Source organism: Desarmillaria tabescens (assembly GCF_030435595.1).
Source record: "Desarmillaria tabescens strain CCBAS 213 chromosome Unknown EV420scaffold_26, whole genome shotgun sequence".
Taxonomy (NCBI): Eukaryota; Fungi; Basidiomycota; class Agaricomycetes; order Agaricales; family Physalacriaceae; genus Desarmillaria; species Desarmillaria tabescens.
Genome location: NW_026848325.1, coordinates 102,305 through 118,715, shown reverse-complemented (window position 1 = coordinate 118,715; position 16,411 = coordinate 102,305). Strand labels below are relative to the sequence as shown.

The 16,411-nt window shown below is 48.1% G+C and overlaps 6 protein-coding genes across 6 annotated transcripts; 5 read left to right on the top strand and 1 right to left on the bottom strand.

Annotated features, from left to right (window-relative positions):
- Nucleotides 1–560: 560 nt before the first annotated feature.
- Nucleotides 561–4,967, top strand: EV420DRAFT_1272933 (uncharacterized protein; the record flags this gene model as incomplete). Its single annotated transcript, XM_060467730.1, has 13 exons — nt 561–689; nt 741–781; nt 835–984; nt 1,036–1,238; nt 1,331–1,845; nt 1,901–2,421; nt 2,476–2,527; nt 2,576–3,002; nt 3,053–3,650; nt 3,707–4,329; nt 4,381–4,620; nt 4,668–4,793; nt 4,855–4,967. The coding sequence occupies 13 exons, from the start codon at nt 561–563 to the stop codon at nt 4,965–4,967; spliced, it is 3,738 nt and encodes a 1,245-aa protein (XP_060328697.1).
- Nucleotides 4,968–5,086: 119 nt separating this feature from the next.
- EV420DRAFT_587356 (uncharacterized protein) lies at nt 5,087–6,485 on the bottom strand. The gene is made up of 2 exons (XM_060482683.1): nt 6,027–6,485; nt 5,087–5,962 (listed from the first exon to the last, which is right to left on the bottom strand). Exons 1-2 carry the CDS (start codon nt 6,139–6,141, stop codon nt 5,271–5,273), a joined length of 807 nt encoding a protein of 268 aa, XP_060328696.1. The 5' UTR covers nt 6,142–6,485; the 3' UTR covers nt 5,087–5,270.
- Nucleotides 6,486–6,541: 56 nt separating this feature from the next.
- Nucleotides 6,542–7,416, top strand: EV420DRAFT_1481437 (S-adenosyl-L-methionine-dependent methyltransferase; the record flags this gene model as incomplete). The annotated part of the gene is made up of 4 exons (XM_060469770.1): nt 6,542–6,669; nt 6,727–6,803; nt 6,854–7,051; nt 7,091–7,416. 4 exons carry the CDS (start codon nt 6,542–6,544, stop codon nt 7,414–7,416), a joined length of 729 nt encoding a protein of 242 aa, XP_060328695.1.
- Nucleotides 7,417–7,826: 410 nt separating this feature from the next.
- EV420DRAFT_587198 (uncharacterized protein) lies at nt 7,827–10,180 on the top strand. The gene is made up of 15 exons (XM_060482682.1): nt 7,827–8,276; nt 8,328–8,371; nt 8,426–8,457; nt 8,516–8,593; nt 8,651–8,712; nt 8,770–8,781; nt 8,837–8,850; nt 8,904–9,012; nt 9,064–9,264; nt 9,323–9,337; nt 9,390–9,442; nt 9,494–9,512; nt 9,565–9,698; nt 9,752–9,781; nt 9,844–10,180. Exons 1-15 carry the CDS (start codon nt 8,237–8,239, stop codon nt 9,991–9,993), a joined length of 993 nt encoding a protein of 330 aa, XP_060328694.1. The 5' UTR covers nt 7,827–8,236; the 3' UTR covers nt 9,994–10,180.
- A 9-nt stretch (nt 10,181–10,189) lies between these two features.
- On the top strand, nt 10,190–12,749 carry EV420DRAFT_1554581 (cytochrome P450). The gene is made up of 14 exons (XM_060473614.1): nt 10,190–10,487; nt 10,544–10,615; nt 10,666–10,780; nt 10,830–10,867; nt 10,930–10,941; nt 11,004–11,069; nt 11,127–11,232; nt 11,290–11,432; nt 11,484–11,694; nt 11,748–11,787; nt 11,838–12,101; nt 12,155–12,241; nt 12,297–12,416; nt 12,471–12,749. Exons 1-14 carry the CDS (start codon nt 10,317–10,319, stop codon nt 12,637–12,639), a joined length of 1,614 nt encoding a protein of 537 aa, XP_060328693.1. The 5' UTR covers nt 10,190–10,316; the 3' UTR covers nt 12,640–12,749.
- Nucleotides 12,629–15,440, top strand: EV420DRAFT_586400 (cytochrome P450). Its single transcript, XM_060482680.1, has 16 exons — nt 12,629–12,942; nt 13,032–13,178; nt 13,229–13,303; nt 13,356–13,386; nt 13,440–13,523; nt 13,574–13,611; nt 13,669–13,680; nt 13,729–13,794; nt 13,854–13,959; nt 14,012–14,154; nt 14,207–14,405; nt 14,456–14,495; nt 14,551–14,814; nt 14,864–14,950; nt 15,005–15,124; nt 15,183–15,440. Exons 1-16 carry the CDS (start codon nt 12,940–12,942, stop codon nt 15,223–15,225), a joined length of 1,458 nt encoding a protein of 485 aa, XP_060328692.1. The 5' UTR covers nt 12,629–12,939; the 3' UTR covers nt 15,226–15,440.
- The last annotated feature ends 971 nt before the right edge of the window (nt 15,441–16,411 follow it).

Genomic DNA, 16,411 nt, shown 5'->3' with positions numbered 1-16,411 from the left:
TTGCACTAAGCTGCACAACCAGGAACTGAGGAATGATAACTTCTGAGTCGAGGCCTAATAAGGGCAACATTAGTGTTGGTCGGTCCGGATACCGACATAAGAATTTCGGAACTTGCCGTTCGCCTCAGTCTTTACTTCGACGTCACGACCCTTCTTGGCCAATCTCTCACCCTTTCCACCGTCCTTCGTATACCAGCAGAGGGAAAATTACAATCTATAACCAGCTGGATCTTTTTGGTATTCGTATAACTACCGCGTTTGATATGAACGACTGACGCGTCTCAAGGTGCATATCGCGCTTTCGCGAACCAAACAGTTCTCGAAGTGAAGAGGATTACTATCATACATTTATCCCACAACAATGAGCCAAGGAGTATAGCTTTCAAATGCCTTCGTCACCATTGGTATCTTCGTACGAGCCTCATGAACCCAAAGTTCTACCAGGTTCAAGATCCTTGGACAACGTCTCAGTAACAATCAAATTTCAGACGGACTGGCCTCTTTCTTCTCAGCCATCCTCAAGCAAGACGTCAACCAGGCGACCATCTTGGACTCCGTCGATGCAAGAAGCGCACACTAGTGACTCTGGGACGAACAACGATGGGGTGTCATCACCTGAGGATCGTGGAAATTTTCATGAAAGCCTGCAGATAGACATGAAGGGGTTGGTGGGGGATGCCGTTGGAAACGTGAGTCATGTTGTGCCAATCCTCTGTTCTCGCGCCGGCTCACAAGCTTAGATGAGTATCAGCCCGGCTTCTCGGGACATTGTTCTTGCTGCGTATGTGTCCTGGATGCTACCAAAATTCTTTCTTTAATATATGACGTTTCTAGACGCAGAGGTCTATTCATAATTGACCTGGAAGCACCTCTGGAAATTCCCCGCTTCCTTCCCCAGGGTGGCACATGGGATGTAGCAGACGTTCAATGGAATCCACATACTTCCCGAGCACAGTACATCGTTTCTACTTCCAGCGAGAAATTGTATGTCTCTTCTATTTCTCCCCCGTGCACCTCTTTTGATACTGTTCATAGATTGATATGGAATCTCATGGCCACAGGAAAGTCAAATATCGAACACATTCTCTACGCTCACTATCGCGCTATCACTGACATAAACTGGCATACAACCGAGTTCGACACCGTTGTCAGCACCGGTATTGATAGTTGGGTATGGGCATGGGATCTTAGAGAACCTCGAAAGCCCATATTCGGTATGTCAAGCATACCTCTACTGAGTTTGTCTAGCTCATGAACGCGATCAGGACTCTGTGCTTTCAATTGTAAGATCTCTGTATTCTCACTCAAAGCTACGTCTCATGACGACTAGCTCCGGGGACCCAAGTCAAATGGAGTCGTCAAGATGCTAACATTCTCGCCTCTTCACATTCCACCGAGGTGCTCATTTGGGATAGGCGTAAAGGTTCTCTTCCTATCTCCAGAATTGCAGCTCACAACTCCAAAATATACGGCATTGACTGGTCTTACCAGGAATCCAATGAGATAGTCACTTGTTCATTAGACAAGACGATCAAAATATGGGATGTGAACGCTACTCCTCAGGAACCCAAAACTGTGATACACACGGCATACCCTGTTTGGCGTGCTAGGAACTTGCCGTTCGGCAACGGTGTAATGAGTTTAGCGCAGAGAGGGGAGGCCATTCTTGAGATGTATGCGCGCTCTGACACAACGACACCCGTGGACGTGTTCGAAGGACATACAGATGTCGTAAAGGAATTCGTCTGGAGGAGGGGCGGAAAGGACGACTCAGACATCCAGCTTATAACGTGGTCAAAAGACCGGACCTTACGGTTCTGGCCGGTCGACCCAGAATCCCTGCGGGTAACTTTGCACCCAAAAATACTCCACTAACTCTATGCTGATACTTCGATGACAGAAAGTTGGCCATAGTCCACCGATCTCACGAGGACGCAAAATGGCTACCGATGAACGACGTACCTTCTCTTTCCGAAACCCTCCCCAAGCTTCCAAAAACTCCCCGCTTTTGTCGGCACCTGTTGGTCATCGTTCAATTCTTGCCGAGGTTCGTGCTGGTGCCCCTCCTCACGAGAAATTAGTGGCGTCTTCAACACCAACTCCGCACTCTCGATCTCGAGCTTCCAAACAGCCTGTTACTGTCTCATACAATAAGATGACCAGGGGAAATGCCGGTAGTAAATTCGTTACCACGAGAGTCGATGCGTTGACTTGGCTATCAAGTGTTAAGGTGGGGGAGAAACGAAGAGGGAGCTCATCAGGTCCTGGTAGTGGCCACAATAGTGCGGAGGTATCAAGGATGGGTTCCAGATCTCGAGGCAACTCGGGTCCGGGAGACACTGTAGGAAACGATAGCAAAAAGAGGAGCGAGAGCAGAAATAGACTCCTAGGCGAGGAAGCGAATCAATCGTTACAGGATGAGTGAGTACATTTCCTTCTATCGATATGGCCGTATTCCTTATGGATCTTACGCAGAATTACATCTGCGCTCACGAAATTGGCCGCTTGGAAAGTTACGCTGGAGAAGGTTGGGATTATTCGGACGTCTCTTGGATGTCACTGAACTTGCCTTCAGCACGATTTAACGAAGAAACGAACGTGTACATTAGGACTTTACGGCCCTTGGGGAGAATCTTCAACCGTCTTCATGAGAGTCACGTTCACGTTCCCTCGAGATTATCCTCAAGCAACACACCCCGAAGGGACGCCGACCGTGAATCTTGAACAAAGTCCCCTTATTTCTATCAAGAATCGCGCCTTTATCCTTCGACGTCTGAAGGGGATCAGAGAAACTCGAAGGCCCTGTCTTGAGGCTTGCCTGAGGTTTCTTCTTTGCGCCAACGAGGAAGAGAATGGACGAACAGAGGCGCGCAACCATATGGACTCTGGATCCTCTGATGACGACGACGACGAAAAGAAAGGCAAGGACTTGGCTCTGGCGCTGAGGAATCACAAGAACTTGGCCGAGCCGTGTACATCTCAAGGGACGTTTGGTCCAAATGGTAGGCAAACGCATTTCATTCTCCACTTTTTACCAAACCGTCATCCACAGGGGAGTTTGTATGTTTCTTCCGTGCGCCACCAAGGATCGTACGCCACGTTCTACGTGGTAGCCGCTCTGATTCTCCGACAAAGCCGTCAACACCCCAAAATTCTTCAAGCACCGTCAACATCTACCAGTCTCCATCGCTCGTCGCAGACGCCGTCCGCCGTCTTGGCACCATCGCTTCTGATCGTTCCGGCAAGTCAGCCGATTCGCGCCAGTCTGACAACGGGGACAACATTCTGCGTGTTATGACCAATTTTTTCACGTTTTCTCAGGAACGTTTTCGGAATAATTTTGACTCGCGGCCACAGGGAGAGGTGCCCGATCACTTTGTGATTCCGTTGCGGCGCAGTACGCTCTCCATCGGGACGATATCGCACCTTGCCGGGAGTGACAAGAAGGTTGCTCTGCGTTATGTGTTTCAGTCGCATAGTCTCTCGGATGTCTGTGCCAGGAACGCCGTTGTAGCGAGAGAGTATCGCCGGTTTGATCATGAGCGGATATTCATTACTCTTGGTGCTTTGTTCCATGTCGAGGGACCAGTGCAAGACACCGACTGGATTGTCAAGTCGAGTCCTCTAATATGGCAAGTTATACGTCGTCTGTACGTTTTTTGGTCATGTATTACGGTCGTCCGAAGGTCTAATATCTCTGTTTCAGTACTGCGGAGCTATCTCAGCAAAAAGACGTGCAAATGTTAGCGATGATGTCCATGATAGTGCTTCAAGCCTTTGATACTCGCGAGTCTTTAGAGAACATAATGAGAAGTCCGGATCCTAAGAGCGTGAACGCGACTCCTCTGCGTTCTGGCCATTCCGATGGTTTCGACTACTTCAGTATGACGAGAAGTAGGCCAGACCGTGACAGTCTGAAGTCGCCTGTATGGCCTCGTCTTCCTTCTGCGTCGCCCAACATCTTGAATTCGGCGCCTTCTATATCATCCTCTTCCTCTTCCCGGGGTTCCTGGTCAAGTCTATTCAACACCGGCACAATGCGACAGCTCATGAGCGGTGTACAAGACAGCATCAAAGATGGACTAGCGACGCCAACCATGGAGAGTCGACCTCTGCTTGTCACGTCGGGATCGATACCCATTCCTCCTAGTCGAAGTGATCGCGTGCGACATGGTCCCGATTCGCCGAAGCCGTCTCAGAGTAAAGGACCACGGAAGGACGTTGCAGTGTCTAAATCTTGGAACGAAAAGGAGACTCAAAGTCATAGACAATCGGTGTCGTTCTCACCTGCATCAATATCGATGCAATCACATGGATCTAGCGTTGGCCGTCGTGTCGTCGGGGGGACGGGAAAACGTATCATCGTGGAGGAACCGCCAGAGGACGAAAGGCACGTACCATTCATTACTCACGTCCATTACCGCCGATGGCTGATCTCCTGCCCTTGTAGTCCTGCGCCTTTGTTCGAGAGATCCGAAATCCAACAGTTCCTAAATTCTGTGTACGTCTATGCTGAAGTGTTATTTAGCTGGCAGCTGTACCATAAGCGACTCGAGCTGCTGAAGGCGGTTCACGGACGAGAGATGTCTTGGGATATCGGTCAGCACGAGATCGGTGAGTGTCTAATGTTGTAATCGAGGTTGGTTGTTAATGTGGGAGGAACGCAGGTATTGTTCACAGGTGTACGGTTTTCGGCTGTCAGGGCGATATTCCGCATGGCGTTAGTGTATGTACTTCATGCAGCCATCGGGCGGTGATGCCTTCATGTTCCGTTTGCCGTCTTCCTGTCAAAGGTATATTTACGTGTGTGTCGCTGTGAATCCCTTCTTGAGCCTTACGATCCCGTTTTACTAGGCCTTTCGCGAAGCTGTGTGCACTGTCTTCATGTGCTTCATATATCATGCTCAAAAACGGCAAACGTTGCGTCCTGTCCCTCGGGTTGTGGATGTTGTTGTAAATGGAGCTAACCTTTATTTTCGTTGTTTTTTTGGGCGCTGGTGTAAATTTATTAGTGGACCGGTATCTTATATAACGAATTTAGATGCATATTCCCACCAATAATTCCCCCCTTTTTCCTCGAGGTAGTCTTCGCTACCGACACGACATATACATACATATCATTATTTAAGAATCGTATAGTAGCGTGTACTGTGTAAGTGGCACCAAAATTCAGAAAGCACATCAGGGTACAAAGCAAGTCCCGTACAGATAGATAACTATAGCACAATGTCCAAGAAGTCTTAATGTACAAGAGCATAATAGATGGCTGGCTACAGGGCCTCCAGAAACTTCGTTCCCCCGTTGAATGTCCGTACTGACGTTGCGGACTGACCAGACGACTTCCTGCCTTCGTGATGCTCAACAGGACTGTCGATATGCGCTGGAGCAATGGGTTCTGGTGACACAACTCTATCATGGACTGGCGAAAGCGGATCTGACGGCGTCGGTGAAGATATTCTGCTGTGAATATTCGGTAGCGATGGATGGGGTGAAGGCGAAGACAGCGACCTTAGATAGGGTAATACCGGCACTCCCTGAGTATCAAACCGGACGCTAGAAGCAGACTCCGAAGGCTGTAATGGTGGGTGGAAGGGCGCATCCAGTGGCGGCGAGTACGTGATCTGCATGCTGCCTCGTTGAGAAAGGTCAGGGTGCCGCCCTTCAGCTTCGTCTATTATCGATTCGGATTCCCATTCGTCTCCTGATCCTGCCTGCACCCAGCCCCTTTTGGACCCTTTGCTACTGCTTGTGGTGCCTCCAAAGACACTCTTGACTTTTGACGACCACGATGACTGCGGACTGGCTGTGGGTCCATACGTGTACTCCAATGCTTGCTGGCGGTATCGTCGCCGCCGAGCCGCCCGTTCCTCATCCGAGGGTTCTCCTTCTCGCAAGAGAAAAAAGATAGCAATGCATGATATAAGAATGATGAGACTTAGGCCAACAACGAGGGCGATGAACCCTGGAGGAATGGAATGGAATGGAATGGTGAGTCAGCAAAACAATTGGAATTTCTTGGAACTGACCGCCAACAGAACCTCCAATTTTCGGAGTGCCTCTTTTCTCTAACACATCTCCCAGTATCCCATGACGAGCGAGGGAGTCGGTAAGTGGAGCGCGGTGATAAATAGTAGGCGACATCTCAGGTCCGGCGTCAATCAGGGTGATGGTGATTGGTCGCCACTTAAGGCTGATGAATAATGCTGGCACTCGATGTAATCTTTCAAGGACGATAGGTTGAAGACGACGGTGAAGATGGGTAGGATGTGATAGCTGGCGAGAATGGGGGAAGGACAGGATTCGGTATCGACATCCCCGCCGGTCACCAAGTCTCAGTGATGGAGCCAAATTGGGTCATGACCTGTGATTGTCACGGCGAAATTCGAAACTTCGGAAAAATATTCAAATTTCTTGAAATTGCAGCGTTGAACCTGGCCTGACGATCGCTGGAACGGGTGACTTATTCATTTTCAAGGTACTTCACTCCCTCGACGCTGCTATTAGCTCTATTTAGACCTCATCATAAAGTGACAGAAACATAATGTCCCATCAAGATCTTGACCTGACCAGTAGACACGGACATGACTTTACTTCAGCAAATAGAGATTATTTCGACAAGGTGGCGGACAAGCATGATGACCGACCCCAGTCGCTTAAGCTCGCTCAGAGGTGAGTCCATGACAAGTACATAATATATGAGATTCACCATTACCCTTGAAAGTCCAGGCTAGCCCAGTCAATTCAACGAGCGTACCCGTTTAATGAAGAATCGACAACATTGTTGGATTTCGCTTGCGGCGCAGGTACATATTGTCAAATGATTGACCGTCACTAACGTTGCTAGGCGTTATAGGTCTGATGTCCCGGCAGCTCGCACCGCACTGCAAGAGCATCCTGGGCATCGACATAAGTCAAGGCATGGTAGACCAGTATAACACCCGTGTACATAACCAAGGGATACCTCCAGAAGACATGAGAGCACTTTGTATCGAGCTCAAGGGGGAAGAAGGCGAGCTTGATGGATCGAAGTTTGACGTCGTCCTGGCGAGTAGTAATCCATGTTTCATTCCGAGAAAGACGAAATGACCAGAGGGCTACGGTGTGCAGTGTTCCATGGCGTACCACCATATGCCTTTCCCCCAGGAAACGACCAAGCGTCTGGCTTTTTTCGTAAAGCCCGGCGGAATCCTATTGGTTACTGATTACCAGGCCGAGGACGATGCTACGGGCTTTCCTAATACACATGCTAATATCGTCGCGCATAAAGCTGGTTTCAACGAAGAACAGATGAAAGAGATGTTTGACGGAGCCGGGCTGGGCGTGTTTTCCCTGGAAAAGATCGTCTCGGCCAAGATGCACGGGCATGGTGTAAAAATATTCCTTGCGAAAGGAGAGAAGCCTTCGTTGCCTGTGTGACTCGTAGCCTGGCGGCGGCATCAAATTTTCTACGCAGACCTCAGAAGCCTCGTTATCCGCGAAACAATTATTTAACGTTTAACGTCGCGACGTTTGCCATTGGCCGGCCTACGGTCCGGCGATCTCTTTCCACTCCTACGAATCGGATATTGTCTATCCCACAACGCCTTCCAATCCCTGCATGTTACATACATACTCCAACAACGTACGACTAAAACGTTAGGGAAAAATTCTCCATATGCCCTCGACCCCAATTTAAAGAAGGGCTTCAATCATCCCTGCCAGTGGCAGCTTCTGAGCGCTTAAAAACAGTTAATTCCGATGTCACTGTCTAAAATAACATCGATTCCTCCGGTTCCAGTTGCACGCGGCTATATCTTCCAATATCCTCCTCAGCTCAGCTGCGGTATCAGATGAGGTCCCGAAGCACTAGAGCCCACGTCCTTTCTCCATGGACGCTGACAGTGACAGACAGAAATTTGACGATCTCCAGGTACGATAGGCCTTCCGTACAGCATCACTAAACGGGAAGAAAGATGCTGATACCCCTGCGTCTTTCGTGATTTTACGCACTATCACAACGTTACTTTGCCGTGATGGTGCAGTAAAAGGAAACCGTGGAAGACACAAGGCCGCCGACGTCTCGGGAACAATGGAAAGTTAACTAATTGGCGAATCAGGACCCTGCTACACGTTGCGTGGCGCGTGGTCTAGATAAAGTCCGACATCTTTCTGTTTTTCTCGGTTCAGCGTTTCCTTAAGTTCTCTTTGGTCTGTTACACTAATATTTCTAGTCAACCAAAAAGCCATAGCTGATCCAATGGCGCGCCTACCCGACCCGCTGGCACAGATTCTCATTGGTCTGATGTCCTTCATAGCCTCATTGCACGGTTGATTGACGCGGTCTATAGGTGCTACTTTTGCTCTGATTCTCTTTGGAATTGTGGTTTTTCAAGTGAGTTAGCCGGGTTTTCTCGTGTGTTCGCGATCGACTGAGACTTTTCATAAGACGTGGAACTACTTCAACAACTTCAATTACAAGTACGCGGATTCGAATGTCGTAACTTTGTGCCGCCTTCTCAACATCTTTGATACGAAGGGACAATGGTCGGTTGAAGGCCTTCGTGGCCTCACTTTTCATGCTCGATTTTGCTGCGACTATCTTCCTGCTCATTTGGTTTGTCTTCCACTACGTTCTTTAGATGTTACTTCTCACATTTCTCAATACTTAAAGGCTCTACCGCGTCTTGGTTACTACGTGGGCCGATAATACATCTCTTATGCAGATTTATTGGAGTAAGATCGTGTGTTCTCTTCCATGCATTGGATAAGGCTGATCGAGATGGTCTTTAGCACTGGTAACAGGTGAGAATCTCCGAGACGCGCTCTATTCTTATTAAACTTGTTGTGCTGCCTTTAGGACCCGTTCTTCTCGTGAGTATCGAGAAGCGACTGATACCTCTGCAGTTCTAATCCTTTTACTCAAGGGTATCATCGGACCTTTGGTCATTACGTTCTTTGCTTTGAGGATACACGCCCTCATTACCAGATGGTGGGTCCCGGGAGTGATCTGTGTTCTTGCATTTGCATCCTTCGGTAAAGTTCCTTTTGTGTTTTTACAATACTTTTAGGCTAATGGAACGTTAGCTGGCGGCATCGCCTCCGGAGTCGCTGGTGCAAAGATGGATACGTTTGCTGACCTGGAAGATGCTAAAGCCTCGCTCGGTGTATGTTTGGTCCCGGCTGCCGTAGCCAATATCATTATCACCGGCGCGATGTCACATTATCTGTTCCGTCGAAAGGATAAGTTCAGTCTCGCCAGCAGGACTCTGGACACAATGATCCAAGGCAAGTCAAGCGATGACCGGCTATGTTTCTCCTTCTTATCCTCCCGCTTGTCGGATAGTGTCTGTTCAGAATGGTCCGTCTTACCTCAATTCCCTTCTTTGAGTATATACCCACATTCATGACAGGCCTTGTAACGTCCTTGTTGTCATCCGCACAAGCGATTCTGTTTCTTTGTGACGTGGGTTCATGACATTGCCGTACTTCCATTCACTGACATTCGCGCATTTAGTCCGGTCCCTACTATCTTGGTGCGCCCCATTTCCTGCAATCGTTCTCTCCTTTTTCTGAAGGTTCTCTAAGCTCTCTCCTTTGTCATGCCCAAACTCTACGCGAACATGGCTCTATCTGCGCTCAACTCTAGGAAAATAATCGACGTGAAAAAACCTGAGGTTCTCGCGATGCCATCAGGGGATTACGCCTCGAATGCCTACATGGTAAGCTTGCTTCTTCTCATATGAATGGTAGCATTCACTAATGTCGCCTACAGCCGCACCGTACAGTACACGAAACCCCAGGTGTAAGTACTCCTCTCATTACTGTTACTCCTCCTAGCTAGAATGAATTACCTTTTCTAACCAGGTTTTCGTCAACGTCGAGACGACGCGTGCTCACGATACTGATCTCAAGGATGGGTGGGGCGGGAACCTAACCCCATCGGAAAAGGAATCGCCGCCTTCCAGCTCGAAAGACCTACCTGTCCTTCACGAACAAAATTGCCACGCCCAGTAGAAGTGTTCAAGTTGTCGGTACAATCTAGTTGTATTCTATCTGTTGAGAAGATCTATGTATGTATGGTTACTGGTATCACCGTAGTCGATTCTTTGTTCCCTTGGTCGAATAATCAGCGCACGAATTTCGGGCTAGATCCGGCTCTCGGGCCGTACTGTCCCTGCCGTGACTGCGTCATCAATGAACAGCTGTTCCCCACGGGCGATGACGAATTACTAATGTTGTCAAGCAGCCGTGGAAGCGGGAAGATATAACAAAGGCCTGATAGAAATTGTTGGCGGTAAGTGAACATTCGTCCAGATCTCCCTTCTCCCTTCATCGATATGCAGGTCTTTCTTCAGATCGCATGTACGTTCTTGGGCACCCTTGTGGCCTACGGATTGTATCAGCTTGTCAAAAACTTTTATATCGAGTATACTTCCCCCCTCAGTGATCTCCCTGGGCCTGAAAGCGCGAGCTTTTTTTCGGGAAATTTGAAGCAGATATGGGCGTCGGTATGTCTAGGGACACGGCAAACATGGATGTGTGTGGTACCATTGATTATTTCCAGGAGGACAGTAATGTACACCACGAATGGGTCAAACAATATGGACCTACCCTTAGATATTCGGGGACCCTTGGCGTAAGTGTTTTACTCTTCATGATTTCCTGCTAGATGCTTATGTCTTGTAGGGGTACCGGTTGCTCACGACGGACCTACGAGCAGTTTCGCACATTCTTAATAACGCTTACGACTACCCTAAACCGCCCCATAGCCGATATAACTTAGGGCGCATTATCGGCAAAGGTTACCTTTCCCCATGAATTTTGTGAACGTCTCAGTAATCGGTTTATAGGCATCCTTGTCGTTGAAGGAGAAAAGCACAAGCAGCAGGTACTTAATTTAGTGCCAAGTATGGAAAAGTCCATTCATTGACACTGGTGTTGTGATTACAGCGAAGGACTATGGTGTGTATGCCGAGCGGCGAGAATCGCTGATTTCTGTAGACGTTGAACTTATACGTTAACAGAACCCGGCCTTTGGACCCGTTCAAATTCGTGAACTCAACACCATTTTCCTCGAAAAGTCTCTCCTGGTACGAGGTTCCGTGCCTGATATTCTTCCTCAAGTCGACGAGCGGTTCTTGCGATAGTTACGGGATTTATGGACAGCAGAATGCGCAGCTGCACAAGGAACTCTCACCACTGACGTACTCTCGTGGTTAAGTCGGTTGACCTTAGATGTCATTGGTCTAGCCGGTGTGTATTAACGCTTTTCCTTTGTCCTATTCCAATACGTTAATACGTATCCCGAAGGTTTCAACTACAAATTCAATTCACTCAACCCCAGTCATACCCCAAACGAGTTGAACGAAGCGTTTACCAAAATCTTCGCGACTGCTAACCGATCAAATCCGTTGCTATTTATCAAAACCTTCTTCCCGGCGTTACGTTTTATCGTAAGAGACTCTTCGTCTTTGTCACTAAGAAGGTTATTTACCGCCATTAAGCCTGATCCACGGGAGGCCGAAATTACCAGAGCGCACGAAACCATGAATCGAATTGGGCATCAACTCCTCGATGAAAGTCACGCCCGCCTTCGAGCAAGTGGAGAGAAAGGTAGTTCGACCGCTCGGGATCTTCTCTCACTGCTTGTTAAGGCCAACATGTCTGCTGGTGTCGGTGAACATCAACGCATGGCTGATAGCGATGTTCTAGCTCGTAAGTATCTATACTATCTGTTTGACTGTCTGGTTTATCTCAATACCTCAAAGAGGTCCCGACTTTCTTGATCGCCGGCCACGAAACCACAAGGTGAATAAAAATTGGAGAAGATAGTCTACGTACCTGACTGTCCCGCTTAGTACTGCGACAACATGGGCTCTTTTTGCCCTGACTCAAAGTCCAGATACTCAGATTAAGCTGCGGGACGAGCTGTTACGGGTTGATACCGATACACCCACGATGGATGAATTGAATGCTCTTCCCTACCTGGATTGGGTCGTTCGGGAAACGTTACGCGTGCATTCTCCCGTCCCTGCAACCGCTCGTATTGCAGGAAAGGATGATGTGATTCCTTTAAGCCGGCCGTTCGTTGACAGGAAAGGCAAAGTCCAGGATTGTATCAGGTATGTATGTAATCCCCCGTCGGCCCGGTACTCATTCGAAACGTTAATATTAGGATCAGAAAAGGCCAGCTTGTTATGATTCCTATTGCTACAGTCAACCGAGATGAAACCCTGTGGGGCAAAGATGCGATGGCATTCAAGTTCGTCCTGGCTGATTTATGTATCGGTCTACTGTCGCTGATCATAGGACACCAGACCAGAAAGATGGGAAAACATTCCTGATACAGTAAAGTCCATACCTGGTGTATGGGGAAACCTTCTGTCATTCATTGGTGGTCCTCGTTCGTGCATTGGGTATCGCTTCTCTCTGGTGGAGTACGTGCAATGTCTTTTGGTCTTTCGCGCTCGCTTCTGATCAACCTGGCACAGGATGAAAGCTATTCTCTTCACTCTCGTAAGGGCATTCGAATTCGAATTAGCCGTCCCGGGAGCGGAAATCGCGAAAAGGTCCGTTATCGTGCAACGGCCATTGCTCAGAAGTAACCCTGATGCCGGGAACCAAATGCCCATTATAATCAAACCATACCAGAAGGTGTGAAGAATGGTGCATGGGCTTTCGGCTTCCTCCGGCTGTGTCAATGATGTGTAATTTATACAACAATGAACGTTGAATATCCCGATGTTTCTGTTCGGAGCCGGCGCAAGGGGCTCCTACATCTTTGTAAGGCCGACGGCGTCCGTCGCACTATTGCTTCCGTGGCGAGACCTCCGACGGAGACTACTGAGCTTCGAAAGCTTTAGGCCTATATTTAAACACCTATGCTGCTAGGGACTTCGGTGCACTAGGCTTGCGTCTTTTCAACCCCCACACTACTACTATCAACTCCCACAACGAAACATGGTATGAGTCCGTTATGCTTCCAGAATTTGGTGTCTAACTCCGTCGCTCCCAATCGCCGTCTCTTATGGCTTGTAACTATGCATAACCAGCTCTTTTCTGTGGTTTTGAGTGCATTGGCGGGGTATTGTTTACTACAGCTGTGGAAATTTTTTTGGGGTGGTGCTTCTTTCCTTCGTCACGTTCCTAGCCCGAAAGGAGGGGGTTTTATTCTTGGTAACCTCAGAGAAGTGCTAGCGGCAAGTACAGCGATGACATCATTCAGCTAACGGATTTGACGTACCTGCAGAACAACCCCGATGGTGTCTATGAGCGCTGGTTTCAACAGTACGGACCCACGTTATCGTATAGAGGAATCTTTGCAGTGAGATCATTCCTTTTTTTCATCTTCGAAGATGACTGACACACACTAACAGACGAGGAATCTTTTGACCATTGACACGAAAGGTATTCCGTCTTGCAGCATGCTTGTCGGACGAGGGCCCTCAAATTTTGAATAGCAATAGCCCATGTTCTGTTCAATGCATACGACTACCCCAAGCCTTCTATGACGCGCAAACTTCTAGGTGAAGTTGCTGGTGAAGGTCAGACCTTCGCCAGCCATTCATTTCCCTCGATTGACTATCTTTCTCAGGCATTCTTACAGTGGAAGGTAGCAAGCATAAACAGCAGGTATGCACCTAAAATTCTTAGGTAGTGTCACACGCATGGCTAAATGCAAGTCCTTAGCGTAAAATTATGGTATGATTTACTCGACGCATGTTCGAAACTTCTTCTGAATCGTCACAGAATCCAGCGTTTTCTAATGCTAACATCCGCGAGTTTCATGAAGTGTTTCTGGATAAAGCCATCCAGGTACTCACATCGAGCCTTAATGCGGATAGCGAGCCATTTTAACCTCCCTCCTATAATAGCTTCAGCAGATATGGACGGTAGAATGTCTCAAGTCTTCAGGGAAAGCACGAATCGATACCGTATCGTGGCTCACTCGTCTGACGTTGGATATCATAGCCCGCACTGGTATGTTCGCTTGTTTAACTCAGCCAGCCCTACTCATAGAGCAAAATTCTAGGGTTTAATCACAAACTCGACTCTCTAAACATAAACGATACACATAATGAAGTTCATCAGGCTCTTGTCGAACTACTACGTGTAGCCAACGAAAGTCGACCTACACGTATACTCTACGCTCGGTTTCCCGTCTTGAAATGGATTGTAGGTCTTGCGCAGAAAATAGTAACGATAGTCTGACTTTGTTTCTTAATAGCCCAGTCAGAGTAAAGCTCGACTACAAGCTATTCAGGATACTCTGGTTCGTCTTGGCGGGCAGTTGCTAGCAGATGCCAAGGTAGCGGGTGACGCAGAGAAAGGGGATAACAAAGATCTACTTTCTTTGCTCGTCCGGGCCAATGCTTCACCGGACGTTCCTATCAATCAGCGCATGAATGAGGCAGATGTTCTTTCACGTATGCCTTCTCTTTAAATATCGACGCTGCTTTTTTAAAGTTACTGACAGAGGTCCCAACCTTCTTGCTTGCCGGACATGAAACAACGAGGTCCGTTCATGTAGCTGTTGTAACGCGCAAATTGCACTAACGCATCTATCCAAAGCACTGCTGTGACATGGACTATTTATTACCTGTGTCGATACCTCGACGTCCAGACCAAGCTTCGCCAAGAGCTTCTTGCTGTACCCACAAGCACACCGACGGCAGAGGAGTTAAATGGGCTACCGTATCTGGATTGGGTCGTTAAGGAGACCATGAGAGTGCGGCCTCCCGTCCCTTCGACGATACGCGTTGCAGCCAAAGACGATGTGATACCTCTGCGGCATCCATTCCGAGATAACAGAGGCATATTGCACGATTCCATCTTGTGAGTTCCCCTTTGTTGTCAAAAGAAGATGGCTGAACAGTGAACGAAGGGTTAAGAAAGGCGAGATGATCACCATTCCCATAATGGCATTAAATCGAGATAAATCTTTGTGGGGTGAGGATGCGGAAGACTATCGGTATGCCCAATCCATTGGTTTCTGTCTGGTCCTTTGACGAAGAACATCTGGCAGGCCGGAACGGTGGGAGAAGGTCCCTGAAGCTGTGCACACGATTCCGGGAGTGTGGGGTAATATGATGACCTTTATTGGAGGACCCCGATCGTGTATTGGTTACCGTTTTGCAATCGCTGAGTGCGTTTTTAAACTGTGTGCCATTAAGCATCATTGACTGACGCCGTGTAGGATGAAGGTTATCTTGTTTACCATTATTCGAGGGTTCGAGATGGAACTAGCGGTGCCATATGAAGACATCATCGTGAAAGCTTCCGCCGTCCAACGACCAATACTGAAAAATAGTCCAGCCGATGGTCCTCAGTTGCCTGTATTTGTTAAAGTCTATCAACACGAAGGATAGCGACGCCACTACGAACGGTTATAATGTTTGTAAGTGTTAGATATATATAATAATGTCCATTATAACTACATCCGACAAAAACATGGCGTCCTGACATTAATGGTCTCAAATTATGCCTCGTATTCTGAGTCGCCTTTCCGAAAACAGTTTCACTCGTAAGTTCGCTGAAGCAACCACTGGCAGTATGTCTCCAGCTTAGTCCCTTCGTTCTCCTTCCTAACGTATGTGCAGGAATAATTCACCCACGTGAAAGCGTCCCAGTTCGAACTGGCTGTCCCGTCTGAGAAGCAATGGCCATCATCAAGCCCATCCCAAAGAATTGAACAAGTTTCATGCCTTCTCGAACTTTCCCCAATAATGTATGATGATATTGAACCACGGGTTCACCCACAAATGTCCGAGGAGGTGCGTTCATGCCGATGGCTTCTTTGGTCTAACCTGCAAGAAACTGAGAAAGAGTTGACGCTCGTAGAAATATATAATTCATACGTCTTCATTATTCGGGATGATTTCGATGCAGTGCCACCACGCTTACTATTTCTCCGAGCCCGCTAGCTCGTGCTTCTCTCAACCTCTTTCCTTCAATCCCAATACATCTTCCGCTCATGCTGCCCTTTAAGCCTAATAAGTTGAATGCGATTGGTCCAGTCCGGAACGTTGGGAGAAGATCCCCGAAGCTGTGAACGCCATTCCTGGTGTATGGAGTAACGTCCTGTCGTTTCTCGGAGGATCGCGGTCGTGTATTGGTTACCGGTTCACTCTTGCTCAGTGGGTGCATCATCTCGGGCTCGATCAAGTATTGAAGGCTGTAGTACTGTAGGATGAAAGTCATCGTGTTTGTGCTTATTCGAGAATTCGAATTAGAGTTAGCGGTTCCATACGAAGAGATTATCTCAAAGTCTACAGTTGTGCAATAGCCCGCACTGAAAAGTAAGCCACCTCACGTCCCCAAATGCCCGTGTTCGTTAAAATTCATCATAAAAAGGAATAGATATCCATACACGTCGGGTTTGGAGTAATATATGATAGAGAGCGGTCCTTATTACCTCTCTGCCAGTACTATA